This window comes from Lissotriton vulgaris, chromosome 4_1 (assembly GCF_964263255.1).
Source record: "Lissotriton vulgaris chromosome 4_1, aLisVul1.2, whole genome shotgun sequence".
Classification (NCBI taxonomy): domain Eukaryota; kingdom Metazoa; phylum Chordata; class Amphibia; order Caudata; family Salamandridae; genus Lissotriton; species Lissotriton vulgaris.
In genome coordinates, this window is record NC_141691.1 from 1,586,031,059 (window position 1) to 1,586,049,573 (window position 18,515).

At 46.3% G+C, this 18,515-nt stretch overlaps 1 protein-coding gene across 1 annotated transcript in view; it reads right to left on the reverse strand.

Moving 5' to 3' along the window:
- MYBL1 (MYB proto-oncogene like 1) overlaps positions 1 to 18,515 on the reverse strand; it is a 610,566-nt gene that overhangs the window by 127,486 nt on the left and 464,565 nt on the right. Inside the window, exon 12 of the mRNA XM_086965817.1 lies at positions 14,278 to 14,392. Within this exon, the coding sequence (XP_086821943.1) occupies positions 14,278 to 14,392 (115 nt within the window). The remainder of the gene's footprint in view (positions 1 to 14,277; positions 14,393 to 18,515) is intronic.

An 18,515-nucleotide genomic window follows, 5' to 3' on the forward strand; every position in this document is an offset into this window, starting at 1 on the left:
TACCATGCTTCCATGGAAGGCCCCGTGCCCCCACGCTTCACATGCAGACACTTAGGCGCTTATACACGCATCCACAGTTAGCATAGAATAGCTTCTGCCCTAGAGACCTTTCTGCCCAGATAGTATGGTTCCTAAACATCAGATATCAGATACGATAAAAGTACAAGTTGATCTGACATGCCAGACTTCTGTCTCTTTCCGTCAGTGTAAATGTCAAGTCCCCTGCACCCCGTCAATCACACGTCATGCAGCTGCGCGCGCATCCAAGCTTCCGATTTCTGCTGACACTGCAACAATTCTGTTAGCACCACCCCTTGGTGCCACCCACTTGCGTCACCTATCAGTGACGTTTCTAGCACACACCTCTGATTCACGCCTAGTTCACGCCTCTTGATTACGTACTAGTACCACGTGCATACTGTTATCTTGTCTTCTCTCAGCTGTTACGCCTCTTACACCATTACTTATGATGTGAATTAAGTATATAAGCTATGTAATGTCAATAAAGTTTGCTCTATCCCTTCTGACACCCCTGTGGTGGTCAGAACATGATATCCTGGTCACGACCATTCCTTTTTAAGGAATAAAACCCCTAAGAAACTCTAACACCACGGACTCTGTCTTTTTTCATTCCGATTGAGTTATTATTGATTAAGTACTTACCTGCATAGAAATTAAGAGAGTAAATTAATTATTTACGTCACCACAACCCGCCTGAGGCGCAGATCATGCTAGGGGATCTGGGGACCCGACCACGCTCGACCGCCTCCGACACTAATGGGAGCAATGGGTGGGGAGGACTCTGGATGAGGTGGATTGGCGTGATGCCCTGATGGCCCCCAGGACTATTACTGCTTCCGCCAGACTTCGCTTGGCCCAGCTATACTATTTGCATGCTGCCTACCTGACCTCAGCCCGCCTTCACCGGGCTGGACTCTGCCCCTCCCCTGGATGCACCAGGTGCGCACATGATCCCGCCGACTTCTTCCACATGATGTGGGCTAGTCCCAAATTGACGCTGTTCTGGGGTGACATTGAAGAAGTGCTTACGGAGGTGCTGGGGTGGGTGGTCCACCATGATCCTAGGCACGCACTTCTGGAGATTACGGATGGGCTGGACGGGTCCAGGAATGAAAAACTGTTTGTCACAACTGCATTGGCTGTTGATAAAAGGGACATAGCTGCCTCCTGGATAAGTCTGGATTCTCCGAGTGTTGGACGATGGCGGAGCGGGGTTGACTAGTGCACCGCTCATGAGAAAACATTGTATGAAGCATGTGGTTGTCCTAAGAAATATCACAGGGTGTGGGGGAAGTGGCTGGGGGGACTGATTTAGAGTTATGGAAATGTTCACCTATACTATTTTGTAACCTGCCAGATTCGTACATCGGGAAAGTCTTCCCTTTGGTATATACCTATGCTTTATGCTTAGAAATATGTGGCTGAATTAGAGTGTGAAAACAATAAAAGTTGTTTATCAAAAAAACTTGCTTCAAGCACCTTTTGGCATGGACCGTATCTTCCCATGAGCCTTCTATTTGTTTCCATTGTAAATCCAGTTCTTGCTGGGCAAATCTCAAACGGAGCCTGCAAAATGGAATGAGGCCTACATATGATGCCATTAGGCCCAACAGGGACTATTGCCTTGCTGTGATTGATTGTTTTACAGGAATACTCACTGCCACTGGATCTTTGTCTGGGGTTCCATCAAGGTTTTTTCTCTGGTCAAAGTGAGACACTAATCTCTGGAAGAGACTGATGCAGACAGCTGTAGAATCTTTGGATCTTGCCCTGGATGGCACATTGCTTAGCTAGTCGTCCAGATAAGGAGCAAAAGCCAGTCGCCTGAGCATAGGAACACCTGGTTACCTTTTCACCCGAGAAAAGCAGCAACTGGGGCGAAACATTTGATGAATATTCAAGGCACTCATTTCAGTATAAAATTGAGCGCCTTGATCAGTTAGTGCTGCTCTGCTTCTGTGAATCAAAAGTACCTTCTGTGTTCCCGATGTATGGTTTGTAGATGCATGTATCCTGAAGGTGCAGGGAGGTCATAAAATCGACTTTTTATAAAGTAATCATCCAAAATGACTGTTTCTTTAGAAATGTGTTCATCTATCGCTGATCCAGTATTGGTCTCCATTGACCTGTCTCCTTTTTGATTGGGAAGAACCTGTAATAACATCCTTGGTTCCTTTGCCATTTGGGGACAATTTCAATGGCTCTTTTGAAGAGAAGCTTGAGAAATTCCATTTGAAGCTCCTTCAAATGAAGATGATGTTCCTTTCTTGGTGGACAACCTGGGGGTCCCTGGTTGTACTTCAACGTAAGGCCTGACTGGACAATTTGTATCATCCATTTGTCCAAGTTATGTTCTTCTCTGTAGGAGCAAAAAGGGAAATTCTCCCTCCCAACGTCTGAGAACCAGATGGAAAACGGGGGTATGAGCTGGGAGTCGCGTTCTTTTTTCGATTATCATATTTTCATTCTTGTGAAGAACCTCTCTTCCTTACTGAAGGCATCCAGAAAGATTGTCTTTGGTTCCGATTGAAGTAGAATCCTTGATCGTATCCAGATTCTCTTTGAAGATCTTATAAACTTCCACTATCTCAATAATGATTGAATCCTCCTCTGAAATTCTGTGATCTTCTTGAGCCCCAAAAATTAGACATTCCAAATCCTTGATACTGCAATATCAGTGTCAGTTTTAAGACCTTGCAAAGCCTCATCTACCTCATCTTGCTAAAAAGAGTGAGGCTATCAAAAGGCGAAAACAGAATCTTGGATTGGACGTCAGTATGGAAGGCAGAAGAGTTTAACCAGCCTGGTCTTCTTAGTACAGTACCTTCTGCAAGTTGGCAAAAACTGTGTTCGATATATTCATTGCTACGTCAATAATGAAGGAAGAGGTAAGCTCCAGTTCTTTTAGGATTGTTCCCGATGCTTCTCTCTTATCTTCAGGAATGAGTTACAGTAAAGGAGCCATGTCATGCCACATATGGTGATCATAATGATCTAGAATGGACATTTGTCTTAATTGAGGTTCCTGCCATAGACTAGATTCTTTTGACCAGATTATAAATGCATTTGCTATCCTTGTCTTGGTTCTTCTCTGAGCTGCAGAAGCAATGACTGAATCTGGTTTTGTATGACCAGTGAGACAAGCCGGAAATGAATCCGGACCCGTATACTTTTTCTCTAGATGAGATATCACCGCTGGAACTGTAGCTGGTGTCTTCATTAATTTTAATGCTTCAGACCAGACATATTCAATAATGGGTATGGTTTTAACCGGCTTGCAAGAATGCTCTTTAAAGTCATAAAGAACATATGGATGAGCTACAGATGTCATTGGTAGGTCGCATTTCTTGGCAGCTCTTTCCATTAATGAATTAAATTTAGAGATATCATCTGTAGAATCCAATTTGTCGTAGGTCACATCATCCTTCATTTCTTTTACAAAAACTGGGATATATCTTACATCCAATGGAGTTGGGCAGTAAGCGGTCATGGAGGTATAATCAAGAGACTCCTTTCTTGGTCTGATGGCATTATTTGAGCTGAAGGTAAGACACCTTTAATGATGAAAAATATGTCATAAATTCACTGTTGACAGATTAATCATCAATGGCATGTTTGTCTATCATATGACAGTCTTCGAAGGAAGGGTCGTCATCAACACAATGGTCGTTGTTAACTGTAAGGTCATCGTCGACGATGGTGTAGAAGTCATCAACAATGTTCGCCTGGTCGACGAGGCCTTTGAAGATAAGTCTTTTGAAGATTTCTTCTTCTTCGCTACATGTTGATCGTCTCTGTAGAATCTAGAGGTATGCTTATCCTGCAAATTACCAGAAGAGGTGGCTGCAAGCGCTGTACCAAATAAATCATGTTCAGGAAACTGTACAAGTCTCTTCTTGTGGCTGCCTCCACGGAAGTGATTGGAGGGCCACTTTTCACTGAACCCTCCCCAGAAGAGAGGGTATCTCCTTTAAAAGGAGGAAATTCTTTTTGTCCATAAGGAATAATGACAACCTCCTTTCTCTGTCCTTAAGAGTTTTAGATGAAAAAGACTTACAAATATCGCACTCTGCTGCCATATGAAGTGTATAAAGGCAATACAGTGAGAATGAGGATCTTTGCAAATCTTCTTGTTACCAAAAAATGAGCAAGGTTTAAATAGAGAATTCTTTTCTCTGTCAGCCAAGGTGACACATTGGTTGTCAGGGCAAAAGGTCTTCCTGGTCCAGAAAATAGTAATCTTCCCTAAAATCAATGCTTAAGATAGGGCTGGTTCAAATTCAGTAAATAATAAACACATAAATGAAAAAAAACAAATACAAAAACACAACTTATATGGGGAGAAGATTTTTTATCGATAGAAGTACAACCACATGAATCCAGTCACAAGGACTAAGCTGTCCCTAAACACAATAATTTAAAAAAGAAAAAGTGCAACGTGTCCCCAGTATCAAAGCTGCCACTTCAATAAAATACATGAAATCAACACAATGTGTGAAGCTTTTGTTTAGTAACAGACAGCTCCAAGAATTCTTTGACAAGTTTCATGAAGAGGTGAAAACAAACAATCAGTTTGTGTGTTACAATATTGGTCGACAAAGTTTTGATCCCAGAACGGATAAAGGGTCTCAACAGGACTTTAAAAATGCAGGGACATCCTGAATGCCAGAAGATATGGGAGTGACTTGCAAAAGATGTCATGCTCATCGATAGATGTAATGAAATTAATGTAAAAGTTACTTACCTTCATTAACATCATATCTGGTAGAGACACAGTCTAGCCACAGATTCATTTACTTTTGAATTCTCCCCAGGCGCCAGCCTGGATCAGTAAATATTTCAGCACTACCTCTGCACGCCGGGGGACAGCGTCAAACGGCTTCACAATGACGTCGACTCAGGTCATGACATTAGTGGAGTCATATAAGTCCCCTCTGGCACGCAGACGCCAGTTTCTTCTGTGAAACCTTCCGCGCCAGAACGCGGAGTCACAATAGAAACTGGTTGCAGAAACAGTGTGCCAAAAAGATAAAAAATCCTTGAAACATTAATAAAGAATAAACAACAAATGGTATGTTAATACCAGACATGGATTTTAAGGGGAAAAAAACAAAAGAATCAACAAAGCACAGGGTTAAATGAAACTCTGCACCCTGGTGAATAACCATCCTGTAAAGGAAGAAAACCTTACACTCTAAAGACCATTCATCAATAGTAATGAAGAACAAGTTACTTACCTTCGGTAACGATATACCGGTAAGAAACATTAGTTAGTGATAGATTCCTTACCTTAGATTTACCCCCAGGCGTCAGACTGAATCCGGAAAGTTGTCATCAGGAGCACCCCTGCGCGTCGGAAGGTGGCGTTGTACGGCTCTGCGTCCGTCATTGGCATTATGGTCACCGAAATTACGGTGTGGCAGCTACTTAGATGCCGCCCTCGCGCGCTGACGTCAGGTCTTTACACGACTTTCTGCACCAGGAACGCAGAGCCATGCAAGATACTGACCACTGGTGCATTGAAACTAGGGCCCTGAAAGGGATGACCTTAACCCTAGAAATCAGTTCGCAGACCGGGGAGGATGGGTGGGGCGGTAAAGAATCTATCACAAACTAATGTTTCTTACAGATATATCGTTACCGAAGGTAAGTAACTTGTTCATCTGAAAGAAACACGTAGTGATAGATTCCTAACCGTAGAATAGATACCCCAGCAATACCAACCCCGGTGGTGGGTCTGCAAACTAAGATCACACCAGCAAGTCAGGGAGAACAGAACGGCCAAAGAAGCTGTCTCCCCGGACTTGACTGTTCTGGCAATAGTGCTTAGTATAGGTGTACAGCGAGGCCCACGTAGCTGCCTGAGAGATGTCTTGCAGGGGGACACCACGTCCAAATGCTATAGTGGCTGCCGTCACCCTGGTGGAATGGGCGCGCAGCCCCACTGGAGGCTCCTTCTTAGCCAGAGAATAACAGGTTTTAATACACAAGACGACCCATCTAAAGATAGTTCACTTGTGTACCACCCGACCTTTCTTGGCGCCAACGTAGCCAACAAAGAGCTGGTCATCAACCCGGAACAGTTGTGTGCAGTTCAAGTAGAACAAGAGCGCACGTTTTGGGTCCAGACGGTGGACCCTCTCTTCCTCTCTAGAAGAATGCGGAGGCGGAAAGAAGGTGGGCAAAGTGATTGTGCCCGATGTGAAAAAGCAGTGACAACTTTGGGCAAAAAGGATGGACGGGTTCTGAGCACAACCTTGTCCGGATGAAAAGACAGAAAAGGAGGTTTACAAGCCTGAAGCTCACTCACTCGCCTAGTGGAGGTGATGGCCACCAAGAAAGCAGTCTTTAAAGTTAAAAGACGTAGAGGACAGTTGTGAAGAGGTTCAAAGGGAGTGCACATCAAATATGTGAGAACCAAGTTCAAGTCCCACTGAGGCATCACCAAAGGAATAGGAGGGAAAAGGTGAGAAATGCCTATGAGGAATCTATTTACAACAGGGGACTGGAAAAGAGAGGGCTGATCAGGAAGCCTGAGGAAGGCTAAAATAGCAGAAGGTAGCCCTTGATAGTGCGCAGAGCAGAGCCCTGCTGGGCCAAGGAAAGTAGGAACAAAAGTACTTCTGAAAGAGGGGCAGAAATGGGATCCACAGCCTTTACTGTGCACCAAGCCACAAACTTGTTCCACCGGCAGGCGTATACCAACTTAGTGGAGGGACGCCTGGCTGCAAGAATCACATTACAGACTTCAGGAGGCAAGTCAAAAGGAATCAATTGCCGCCGCTCAATCTCCACGCAAGGAGGTGGAGACTGGACAGGTTCGGTGGAGGACCGTCCCCTGCTTCTGCAACAGAATATCCTCCCGAAGAGGCAGTCAGATGGGGGGACCGATGGTCCAACTGAGTAGCTCGGGATGCCAAACTCTTCAAGCCCAGTCTGGAGCCACAAAAATGACTTGGGCCCGGTCGCGCCTGATCTTCTTCAGCACTCTGGGCAGAAGTGGTTTAGGCGGAAAGGCGTACAACAGACGGCAACACCACTCGCGACCAAAAGCGTTGCCTAGCGAGTGCCACCTTGGAAATTCCAAAGCACAGAACTTCTGACATTGCGTATTCTCTTCGGTGGCGAATAGATCTAACCAAGGCTATCCCCACTGCTGAAAGAGACCTTACGACACGTCCGAGTGAAGACGCCATTCGTAATCCATCATGCACCTGCTGGTGAGTTTGCCCGCCCTAGCGTTCAGTGAGCCTGCCAGGTGTTGAACCATCAGGGAAATGCCCTGATGTTCCAGCCAAGTCCAGAGGCGCAGAGCCTCCTGACAAAGGGGCCACGACCCCACCCTGCCCTGTTTGTTGCAATACCACATGGAGGTGGTGTTGTCCTTGAACACCTGTGCTACTCTCCCCTTGACAGAGGGAAGGACTGCCTAGAGTGCAAGTCGGACCGCCAGGAGCTCCAGAAGGTTGATATGGAGCCGGGACTCCCTGCCGGAGACCAGAGGCCTCTGATCTTCGCCTCTCCAATGTGGCCGCCCCATCCCAGGAGGGACGCATCCCGCACTACTGTGTGATCCAGTTGGGGAATGGAGAGAGATCTGCCATTGACCCAAAGCCGGTTTGTGAGCCACCACTGCAATTGATGTGTAGTGCCCTCTGAGATCTGGACGCACTCGGGCAGGTTGCCCTGTTGCTGCGTCCACTGGAACTTCAGGTCCCACTGCAGAGCCCGCATATGCCATCTGGCATGATCCACGAGCAGGATGCAGGAGGCCATCAGGCCCAGGAGCCGGAGAATCATCCTGACCGATACAGGCTGAAAGATCGAAATCATAGCCTGAATATCCCGGACTCGCTGCTCGGGAGGATAAACCCGAAACTGCGCGGAGTCCAGAACCGCTCCAATGATGAGGAGCTTCTGAGAGGGAATCCGGTGCAACTTTGGCACGTTGATGGAAAACCCCAGCAAATGCAGGAGGTCGGCCGTAGTCTAAAGGTGGGAGAGGACTGCCTGGGGCGAGCCCGCCTTCAACAACCAGTCGTTGCTATAGGGGAAGACTGGAACCCCTGATCTGTGCAGATGAGTTGCGACCACCGCCATCACTTTCGTGCACACCTGAGGGGCGCTGGTAAGGCTGAACGGGAACACAGTAAAGTGAAAGTGCTCGTGCCCTACTGTGAACCGCATGTAACACCAATGGACTGGCAGGACGGGGATGTGGAAATATGAATTCTGCAAGTCCAACGCTACCATCCAGTCTCCAGGGTTGAGGGCGGAGAAGACCTGAGGTAGCGTCAACATCTTGAACTTCTCCTTCCGGAGGGAGCTGTTGATGTTCCTGAGGTACAAGATAGGACGCATGCCCTTGTCCTTTTTGTGGACCAGCAAGTAGGGGAATAACAACCACAACCTACTTCTGGCCCAAGAACGTGCTCGATGGCCCCCTTGGCTGAAGAAGCACAAGAAGGTCCCCCGACATACTGAGGTGGCATGGCTGGAGGGGTAGTCTCGAACGGGAGGGAGTAACCCCTTCGGACTATTTGCAGCACCCACCTGTCCGAGGTGATGTTGCGCCAGTGGGGGAGATGATGGCGAATCCTGCTGCCCACTGGCATTTGATGGGTCTGAAAGTGCGGACTACGAAGGCTTTGAAGTGGATGCTGCGGGGATGGAGGTGGACTGACCCGCCCGCTGGCCCCCAGAACCTCGGCAGTTCCCACGTCTGCGGACGGAGTTGTTTTTGAGCAGGCCTGTGGTTCTGAAATGAAAGTGTTGGGGCACCCCTTCTGTAGCCAGGAAAGGAGCGAACAGCAGAAGGCGGAGGAGGGCGAGTGGCCGACAGGCCCAAGGATTTGGCCATGGATGGGAGTCCTTAAAGCACTTAAACAAACTATTTGCTTTATTGTCAAAAAGGCGAATGCCATCAAAGGGCCTGTCCATCAAAGTGTTCTGGACATCCCCCGAGAAGCCAGTTGTTCTCAGTCAGGCGTGGCGTCGTAGCGCCACCGTTGTGGAAATCGCCCTGCCCAGCGTGTCGGCGGTATCAACCCCACAACGAAGGGTGAACTTAGCTGTGTCTCTCCCAGCTGCTATAGCTTGGGAGAGTACTGTCCGGGCCTCCTCCGAACAGTTGGGCAGCACATGAGCAACCATGTCCCACACAGAGTGGGAATAACGGCCCAGTAGGCATGAGGTGTTCACGGACCACAGCCCTAAATTGGCAGTTGAAAACAGCTTCTTGCCAAGCTGCTCCAGCTTCTTGGGTTCTCTATCCGGAGGTGCGGCAGGGAATGCGCTCTGAGAAGCAGAGGCTTGGACAACCTAACTTTCAGGAGTAGGGTGTTGGGAGAGAAAGAGGGGGTCGCCCGGAGCTGGGTAATGGCGTCGGGCCACATTCCTGTCCACATGAGTCCCTGTGTTGAGCCTGGACCAAGTTCCCAAAAGAACGTCAGAAAGTGCATCATTAAAAGGCAGCAAGGGCTCCGAAGAGGTTGCCGCCGGCTGAAGCACTTCTGTCAGGAGGTTAGTCCTGACGGCCACTGTAGGGAGCTTAAGGTGGAGGGCCTTGGCCGCCCTATGCAACACCACTGCGTAACTTGCTCCCTCCTCCATAGTCACGGTAGGAGGAGAAAGCATGCCAAGGCCAGGTGAGGTATCAAGACCACTGGCATCCCCCAAACCTTCTGCCCTGTCCGGATCATAGTCACACTGCTGTGTGAGAGGCTCCTCAGACCACTCCCAGTCCTCCCCTTCCTACGAAGTCTGAGAAACAGGCTGAAAATAAGGAGGACGGACATGGGGGTAAAATAACCCCATCGGCATCGGAATCGGCGTCGAGTGACGCATGTCCGGTTCGGGGCTGAAACCGGGGCCGACGTTGGCAGTAGCACTGGACGATGCCGGAGGTGGGGTCGACGTTGGTGGAGTTGTTATAAGGTCAACCGGCGTCGCCCGGGATACAAGCCCAGATCCAGGGGGGTCCTGGGGCGCCGGGTCGATGCCACCGGTGCTGCCGGGGCCAAAGCCGCCGGTGATGGAAGGCCAGGACCCCAAGTCGGGCCCCGAAGGCGCACCGGTGGGGCCAGGCGGCCAAAGAGTCGACCCATGGCAGCAAGAAATTCTTGCTCCTGAGCAGGCTACAGACCCGGAAAGGGGTGAGTAGGCCGGCAGCGACGTCACATCCTCTGCCAGGGCCCCGAGGTGGCACCACCCTCAGCCGAGACGGGAAGTCGAGGAGTGACGATGCTTTGTAGACTTCTTCTTGGATTGCTTCGACTTACCTGACCCTGGAGTGCGAAGACTTAGATCCAGACGAACGATGGTGACGGTTCCGTGACCGGTCCCTCGACCTCCCCGGGACTGGGACCTTGAGCGGCATGGAACCGACTGCGAGACTTCCAGCAACTTTCGGGACCGCTCCATCAAAGTCTTCGGCGCCATGGCCCGGCAGTCATGGCACAACTTGGAGTCGTGGTCGGACCCCGGGAAGTAGAAACACATGCGGTGCGGGTCCGTCACCAACATCATGCGGTGAGAATCCCCGCAGTTCTTGAAGCCGGGCATCCCTACGACACCAGGAGTCGATCGACTCAAAAGAATTGAGACAAAAGGCCTCGAGAAAACTCAAAAAGTGACTGGGGGGACTTGCTCTTCCCGGATCTGCGCTTGCTGGAAAGGAGAAAGAAAGAACTGACCTCAGCGCATGTGGGAGTGTCTAAGTAGTTCCAGAGACGTCATCTCGGCGACAACGACGCACGCGGAGCCGCATGACGACGCCTACCGAGGAGCAGGAGTATTGCTCACGAAAACTTTACGGATCCAGTCTGACGCCTGCTGGTAATTCTAAGGTAAGGAATCTATCACTAAGTGTTTCTTTCAGATACCCCATTTCTAATATCCTGTTCCGATTTGCTGGAACACCGAGCAGCACCAGTCACGCCAACCATGCCACCACCCAGTATTCGTCTGTATAGACAGCCTCCTTCCATGTTAAGCTAGTGCATTCAACTTCCTTCGTCTGCCGCAGGATTTTTCTTGATAGAATTGCTGTGGGAGTCCGTCAAATTGCTGGACTTCCCTGAATTTTAATCATTCACATCCTGCAATTGTCGGCGGCGTCTAACAGCGGCCGTTCAAGCAGATTCCAATAGATCCATTCACAACTATATATATATATATATATATATATATATATATATATATATATATATGTGTGTGTGTGTGTGTACGTATATATATATATATATATATATATATATATATATATATATATATATATATATATTCCCCCCCCCCCTATATTTTAAGTCTAATGATCATATCAGAGGAACAGGCCCATCAATGTGCATCTAAGAGGAAGAAAAACAAGAAACAAACATCTGTGCATAGTGGTGGTACCCATATACGGCTACATGTTGTTTGAGTTTTAAATTATTTATAAAGCGCGCGTACACCTGACGGTTCCATGGCGCTACAGTATGCTGAGTCCTGGAGAAGCGAGAATAACAGGGGGGGGGGGGGGGGGACTAGTGAGATATTATAGGGGGAAGGCTTTAGAGAATAGAAAGGTTTGTAAAGCTTTTCTGAAAGGCGGGTATTGGGTAGAGCATCTGAGTTGGGCAGGAAGGGAATTCCAGAAAATGGGGGCAAGGGTAGAGAATTTAGAGCCTCCCCATTTTTTACGTCGAAAACGGGGAACAGTCAGTAGGTGTTGAGAAGAGGAGCGAAGTTCCCTGGAAAAGGTATAGGGTTTGATCTCCGAAGAAATAAAAGCAGGAGATGAGCCAAGCTGGGCCTGGAAGGTGAGGCAGCCCACCTTGAATTGTGAGCGTCGCGAATGGGGAGCAAGGGCAAGGATTTTAAGAGGGGAGTGACGTGATGGGATTTAGTGAGGTTAAAGACCAAACGGGCAGCTTGATTCTGGACCAGCTGTAGTCGTCGTACACTGTAAGCCGGCATACCATGGTAAAGGGAATTGGCATAGTCCAAGTGGGAGACAACCATGGAAAGTACGATAAGTTTTAGGGCCGTGAAGGAGAAGAAGCGGGAGACCTTTCGGATAGTGCGGAGCGATAGAAAAGAGGAAGAAAGCACCAAACTCACCTGGGAGTGCAGACAGAGTTGGTCGTTAATTTTAATACCGAGGGTTTTAACAGAGGAAGAAGGGGGTGGGGGGGGCCCAAGGGAGGGAAGCCAGAAGAGGGGGGACCAGGGACTGGGTCAACCCCCTGTCAAAACTAACTCTATTTTATCTGGGTTTAGTTTCAGGTGGTTGTGGTTCATCCAGTCCCGGATGAAGAGCATTGTAGATTGGAAATTAGATTTAGAGTCAGGGGAGTGAGAGAGAGAAAAAATGAGCTGGAGGTCATCCGCATAGTTATATACGGAGACCTCCATTTGTTGAAGAGCAAAGATGAGGGGAGCTATGTACAGGTTGAATAGTAGAGGGGAGAGAGAGGAGCCTTGGGGGACCCCGCATACCACCTTCCGAGGTTCAGCTGAGAAATCGCCCAGGCAGACCGCTTGGGTGCGATCACTTAGAAAGGAGGACAGCCAGACCAAAGCGGTGCCCCCGATCCCCGCCGCCCCGACACGTGAGAGTAAGATGGAGTAGTCCACCGTGTCAAAGGCGGCGGAGAGGTTGAGTAGCACCAAGGCCTGGGGGGTGTTAGTGTCCAGTCCCTCTTTAAGGTTGTCAAGTCCTGAGAGCACAACTGACTCAGTGGAATGAGCCGGGCGAAAACCGGCTTGGCGGGGAGCCAAGACTCAGTTTTCTTCTACGTAGGTGGTGAGTACTCTGGTGACATGTCGCTCCAGGACTTTCCCTAGGAAAGGGAGCAAAGAAATGGGGCAGTAGTTGGCGGGGACAGAGAGGTCCGCGCCAGGTTTTTTTTAGAATGGGGAGGATTATAGCGGTTTTGAGAGCAGGAGTAACTACACCCTGGGACAGGGAGCAGTTGAGAAAAGTGAGCGGGGGTAGCGGGCAGTCCGTGAAAATGTGACAGAAAATATGGGCAGGGCATGGGTCAAGTGGGGACCCAGATTTGACTAGAGGGAGGAGGGAGAGAAAGGATTCCTCTGTTAAAAGAGGGAAGGCGTCGAGACAAGCCTTTATAGGGGGGCAGGGCGGGTTGAGGAAGGAGGAAGAGGGGGGGAGGATATTGGCTCTGATTGTGGCAATTTTATCTAGAAAATAAGAATTCAGGGAGTCGCAAAGAGGTTGAGAGGGGGAGGGTTTGGGAGTGGTTCTGTCGGAGTAAGCAAGTTTATTAATGATAGAGAAGATTTCTCTAGGTTTATTCTCCGCGACTAGAATTTTAGAAGAAATGTAGTCCTTTTTAGTGGACAGAATAGATTTTTTGTATTACTGCAAGAGGGAGGTGTACTTGGTTTTGAGGATGGGCCAGTACTGTCGTCTCCAGGCTCGTTCTGCGTGGTGGACCGAGAGTTTTAATGCCTTCAGTTCGTCATTGAAGTAGTGGTTGGAGTCGTTCGTCCGTCTAAAGGAAACCCGCCTAAGTGGGTTATCTTTAGACCTATCTACCAATGAAACCATGTATCTGCATGCAAATGCTATGAAAGATATGGAATCACAGGTCTTACAAGGGGGTCGATACAAAGATTGAGGAATCTGAAGGCAGAAGTATCCATGATATGATATGCCTTTATACTAAGAATTTTAACAGAATATATATCTCATGATTTAAGGAGTATGACTTTGATAATTTATAATTAACAGGATCTGAAAATGTCAATTTACAAGAGTATAAGACAGAAGGAGCCGTTTCCAGTTCATTTACTGTACCTCCTTGCCCCACCTTGTGCTGAAAATGTATTTACTCTTCTTTGACTCTACATTTATCGGGCCCTTTAATTTGTTTATCATAAATAAAGGTCATTGAGCAGAAGAAAAAGGCTGGAACTGGAAAGTTCATATGAATAAATCAATGTAGTGTTCTACAATTCCGCATAAATGCAGGCATCTCCTAGAGTTTAAGAATATCAATGAACATCCCATGATAAAGCAGAGAGGAAGTTAACAATCTTGATTAGTGAAGAGCAAATTAACATAATGATAGTAATTAATAGTTAGCTGGCACATATCTTGTAGTGAAATACACCCCTTTACTTATCCATATAACCAAAAGTATCCACACAGAGAAACCTCTCCCAAACTTGCAACAAACTAATAATGAAAATTATAATTTTGTAACTAATTCATGAAATTACAACACTATACAGATATTTAAAACATACCACGACTTTTAGAGGCCCATACTTTTTCTCCTGGGCTGCTAAAGCATTCTTAAATGGAGTTGGTGTCCTTGGCGTGGTTCCCATTAGAGATCTTCTGATAGTAGGTGTCCTAAAACTATAATTCAGAAAGTAATATGAAAATAAAACCCTGATTTAAAATAAGTGATTAGGTGGTGCAAAAAGATGTGGTCTTTTTCACCGGCTAGTTTCAGACACCAATATTTTAGAGCAATGCAAGTCACTGATTATATACTACTCTCAAAAAGCACACTTCTATCTGAAAATGTTTATTTAAGCATTAAGGTATATTTTCAAAAATGTGTGATTTAGAAAGGGGGCAGTAGAATGTGGGTTGGGGTGAAGATTAGTGGCGAATACGGCTGACTCAAATAAAAAAATAACCCTTCAGAGAGGTGGCTGATAGAATCTCTCTCAGCTTCTACTACTCCTTGTTGCTTTTTTACATCTGACATGGATTTGCCTTTTAAAACTACTCATACTACACTTTGCGAGGGCTATGGTAACCTCTGTAGATTACTTACTTGAACCAGGTCCCAGCTGGATGACTTATTTTACACAACAACTCAGTTTTCCTGGCATCAAGTGGTGTAGAACAGTGTTGCCAATAAAGTCTTGCAGATTCATCTGAAATGACCCATTGCTCGCCATCACAGTTAATATGTCTGCCACCGCCCCACCACACTCAAGAATTAAAATGGAATCCAAAACTAACAAATGAATCATATTCTCAAATGGGCAAGATGTGAGCTGGTGAGTATTCGGCAGGAATCTTCATAGCCATCAGAAATGTATTAAAGGTAAGTAAAGTATCCTAATATTAGATGTTAACTCACACAGATCATTTACTTGAATACTCCTAAAGCGGTCCCAAGTAAGGATAAGGGTTGATGATAAGAAATGGTTACTTACTTGTGGTTCTGGTTCTGCATCGTAGTAATCTTCATTAAAGTCATAAATGTTGGATTAACTCTCAGCTGTATGGGTGGCCCCGGAACACTTCCTAAATATTTGTCCATATAATAAAGCACAATGGGCGGTGGTGCCCATATAATGAATGCGCAGCATCCTTCATACGCCTATCCCTGGCAAAGGGTTTCCCCAAAGGAAGAATTTTAGAAGACCCAAAGACCATATTGCCAGCAAAATAAAAACAAAAAAAACCACTATCACTGAGGAAACGGTGTAGCCTGATAGTCTTTAATTGTAAAACTGTGAAAACGACTATAGGAGTTTTCACTACACATGATGAACTGTAGTGGCTGTTGACTCAAGAGTCAGTTTTTTGGGGAGTGAAGTAGAGACAGAAATATTACAAATAGCAGTAGTTGTTGTTTCAAATGCCCAAGACAACTCAGCCGAGGGAGGTGGGCATGTGGCTCAGGACATCGAAGGATATAAAACCAGGACTACAAAGATGTAACCATTTCTTTTGCATTGTAGGCTCATCACTGATGTCGATAATCGTTAAAATAGACTAGCAATCTAAGAGACCACTTGCAGCTCTTGGCCAAAGAAACATGAGTTCATAAAGTTCTAGAGCATAATTGAGAATGAGACATGCATAACTGAACAGAGTCCAAGTGACACTTCAGCGTCGGCATGAGACTGAATTTAGGTACTAGTGCTCTGTAAATGTATACATTGATCTCCACCTGGCAACTTTGAAAATGTCTGCCAATGGACATTCTTGAGTCAAGCTGTTGTGGTGGCTTTACCCCTAGTGGAATGGGCTCCAAATTCAAGTGGGAAAGTTTTATCTGCCAATTGGTATCATAACAAACTTCATGTCATAATCCACCTGGCAATAGGTGGTTAAGATGTGGCTGGGTCACAATGGATTTAGATATAGTAACCAAATAACTGGTCACATTTTCTCACTAACGTGGTTTTATCTAAGTAGAACCAAAGTACCCTTATTACATCTAATGAATGCAGGAATCGTTCTGCATCCTTATTACCACCCAATTAACATTTTTCCACAACAGAAAGTTACCCTTCAAACAGGTATTATTGCTATTAATAGTGCTGTTATCCAAGAAAGATGCTGAAATGCAGTCTTGTGACTTAGCTTAAAAGGAGGGCCCATTAATTTAGATACATCTGCGATCAGTTCCCATGAACGAGATGGTGCTCTGATCACAAGGAAATCTTTGAATAATGGAATATTGAAAACGGACACCTTACTTGGAGTCTTTCTAAAGGCCATAATTGCAGCAACATGATCAGTTATGGAAGGAAATGGAAATGTTATTGGGGATAAGACAAGTGCAAGAGGCATAGTATGATAATGTCCTATTGACATGAGATTGGGTTAGGTTCATCCAATATTTTGGCCCAACATTCAGAATCTTTAACATTTCATTGCATAATAACTCTTCAATGAACACTTTGCTTCCTTCGAAAATACCATACATCGTGGTGGCCGGTAGCTCGTTCCAGATTTGCGGAAGGAGGACCGACAGCGCTCTGCCACCTTTTGATTTAAGATTAAATCTCAGTGGAGTTAGTTTGCATGCTTTGGAGGAGCGCAAGGCTCTGCCAGGGATGTACTTTTCTCAGACGATCTTTAATGTATTTGCGGGCTTCTCCATAGATGGCTTTATGTGCAATGCAAAGACACTTGAGGAAATCAGCCTGTTGGTTTACAGTGCTTTTAGGGTAAGGCCTCTGGCTACTGCCCACAGCCAATTGCCCATATCTTCTATGTTTCTCAAAAGTGTATGAACAGGTTATAGCTGAGAGCCCCCCGAACGACCCACACATTCCTCATGAGACAATCACAACTTTGAAATATCCTATCGACCTCTGCTTTACCCTAGACAAGATCAACTGTGCAATAAAGGCCAGCAAGGGTGGGAAGGCACCCGCAGGAGGGTGTCCCCATAAATCTTTTATTATCAAATCTGTTATTATGAGGGTCTCTTTTAACACAGGTTTTAGCAGCCTGTTGCTCTACGGGGTTCATAAGGACCTGGTCGGAATCAATATTGGTCCCTATATTAAAAAAAGGTGACCGCCACAACCCCACTTGCTACCGGCCAATTTCACAAATAGATTCCTTTGTAAAGGGGGCAGGGCGCATAACACTAAACCGACTACAGGACTAGGCAGACGAAAACATTTTATCCGAATTACAATTCGGATTTAGACAGAGTCTTGGTAAGGTCTAGCAAGGATTAAACCTTAATATTTTGATGGGTAAATATACTTTGGCCAAACAGGGGAAGAAAACAAGTTACTTACCTGTAACTTCAGTTATCCAGTATTGGTATCTTTCATAGATTCACATGCCTGAATCATTCCCCGTCGCGGGAGTCCCACTGTACATAAAAAAGCAGTGCCAAAGGTAAATTACAGTAGTAGGCCCGAAGAGAAAGGCCTGAGGTCTGAATACTAGTAGCGTATCTACCTCATTATGCTAAAAGGACCAAAGACTTTGTCCCAACCAATCAGCTCACAGCACCCTCTAGAACACTCTCTGCAGAGCCAGTTCTCCTCAGATTTTCGTAAGCACAAGTGGGAAATGAGTATCCCAAAATAGAGAACTGACTCTCCGGGGAGAAGGGTAGGTGCATGTGAATCTATGAAAGATACCAACACTGGATAACTGAAGTTACAGGTAGTAACTTGTTTTCTTATCCAGTATTGGGGTATCTTTCCTAGATTCACATGCCTGAATCACATCCAAAGAGTGCCATGAGTAGTTTGACCTTAAGCCATGAATAACTGATCAGATTTTCTGAAGGTTTTTGTCCTTTGCAGGTAGAATTTTAAACATCGCTTGATGTCCAAAGAATGCAGTGTTCTTTCCGCCGGTGTAGTAGGATTTGGAAAGAAAGTGCTCAACTTCACTGGCTCATTTAAATGGACCTGTGAATGGTACTTTGGGTATAAATGGTGGATTAGTTCGAAGCGTGGCATAATCTTGTGAGAAATGCAGGAAAGGTTCTTTAATAGTGAATGCCTGAATTTCACTTAATCTTCTGGCAGATGTTAAGGCTAGAAGCAGGGCGACCTTCCATGTGAGATACTGGAGGTCGGCTTAGTGAATAGGTTCGAATGGATGTTTCATCAGTTGTGAGACCTCTCATGAACTGTTTAATTAAAGATGAAGAACACAGTGAGGGAATGTTAGTAACTTTCCTGAACCTGGATAGAGTCGCTAGATGGACCTTTATTGATTAAAAGGCAAGACCCAAGCGAGCCAAATGTAGTAG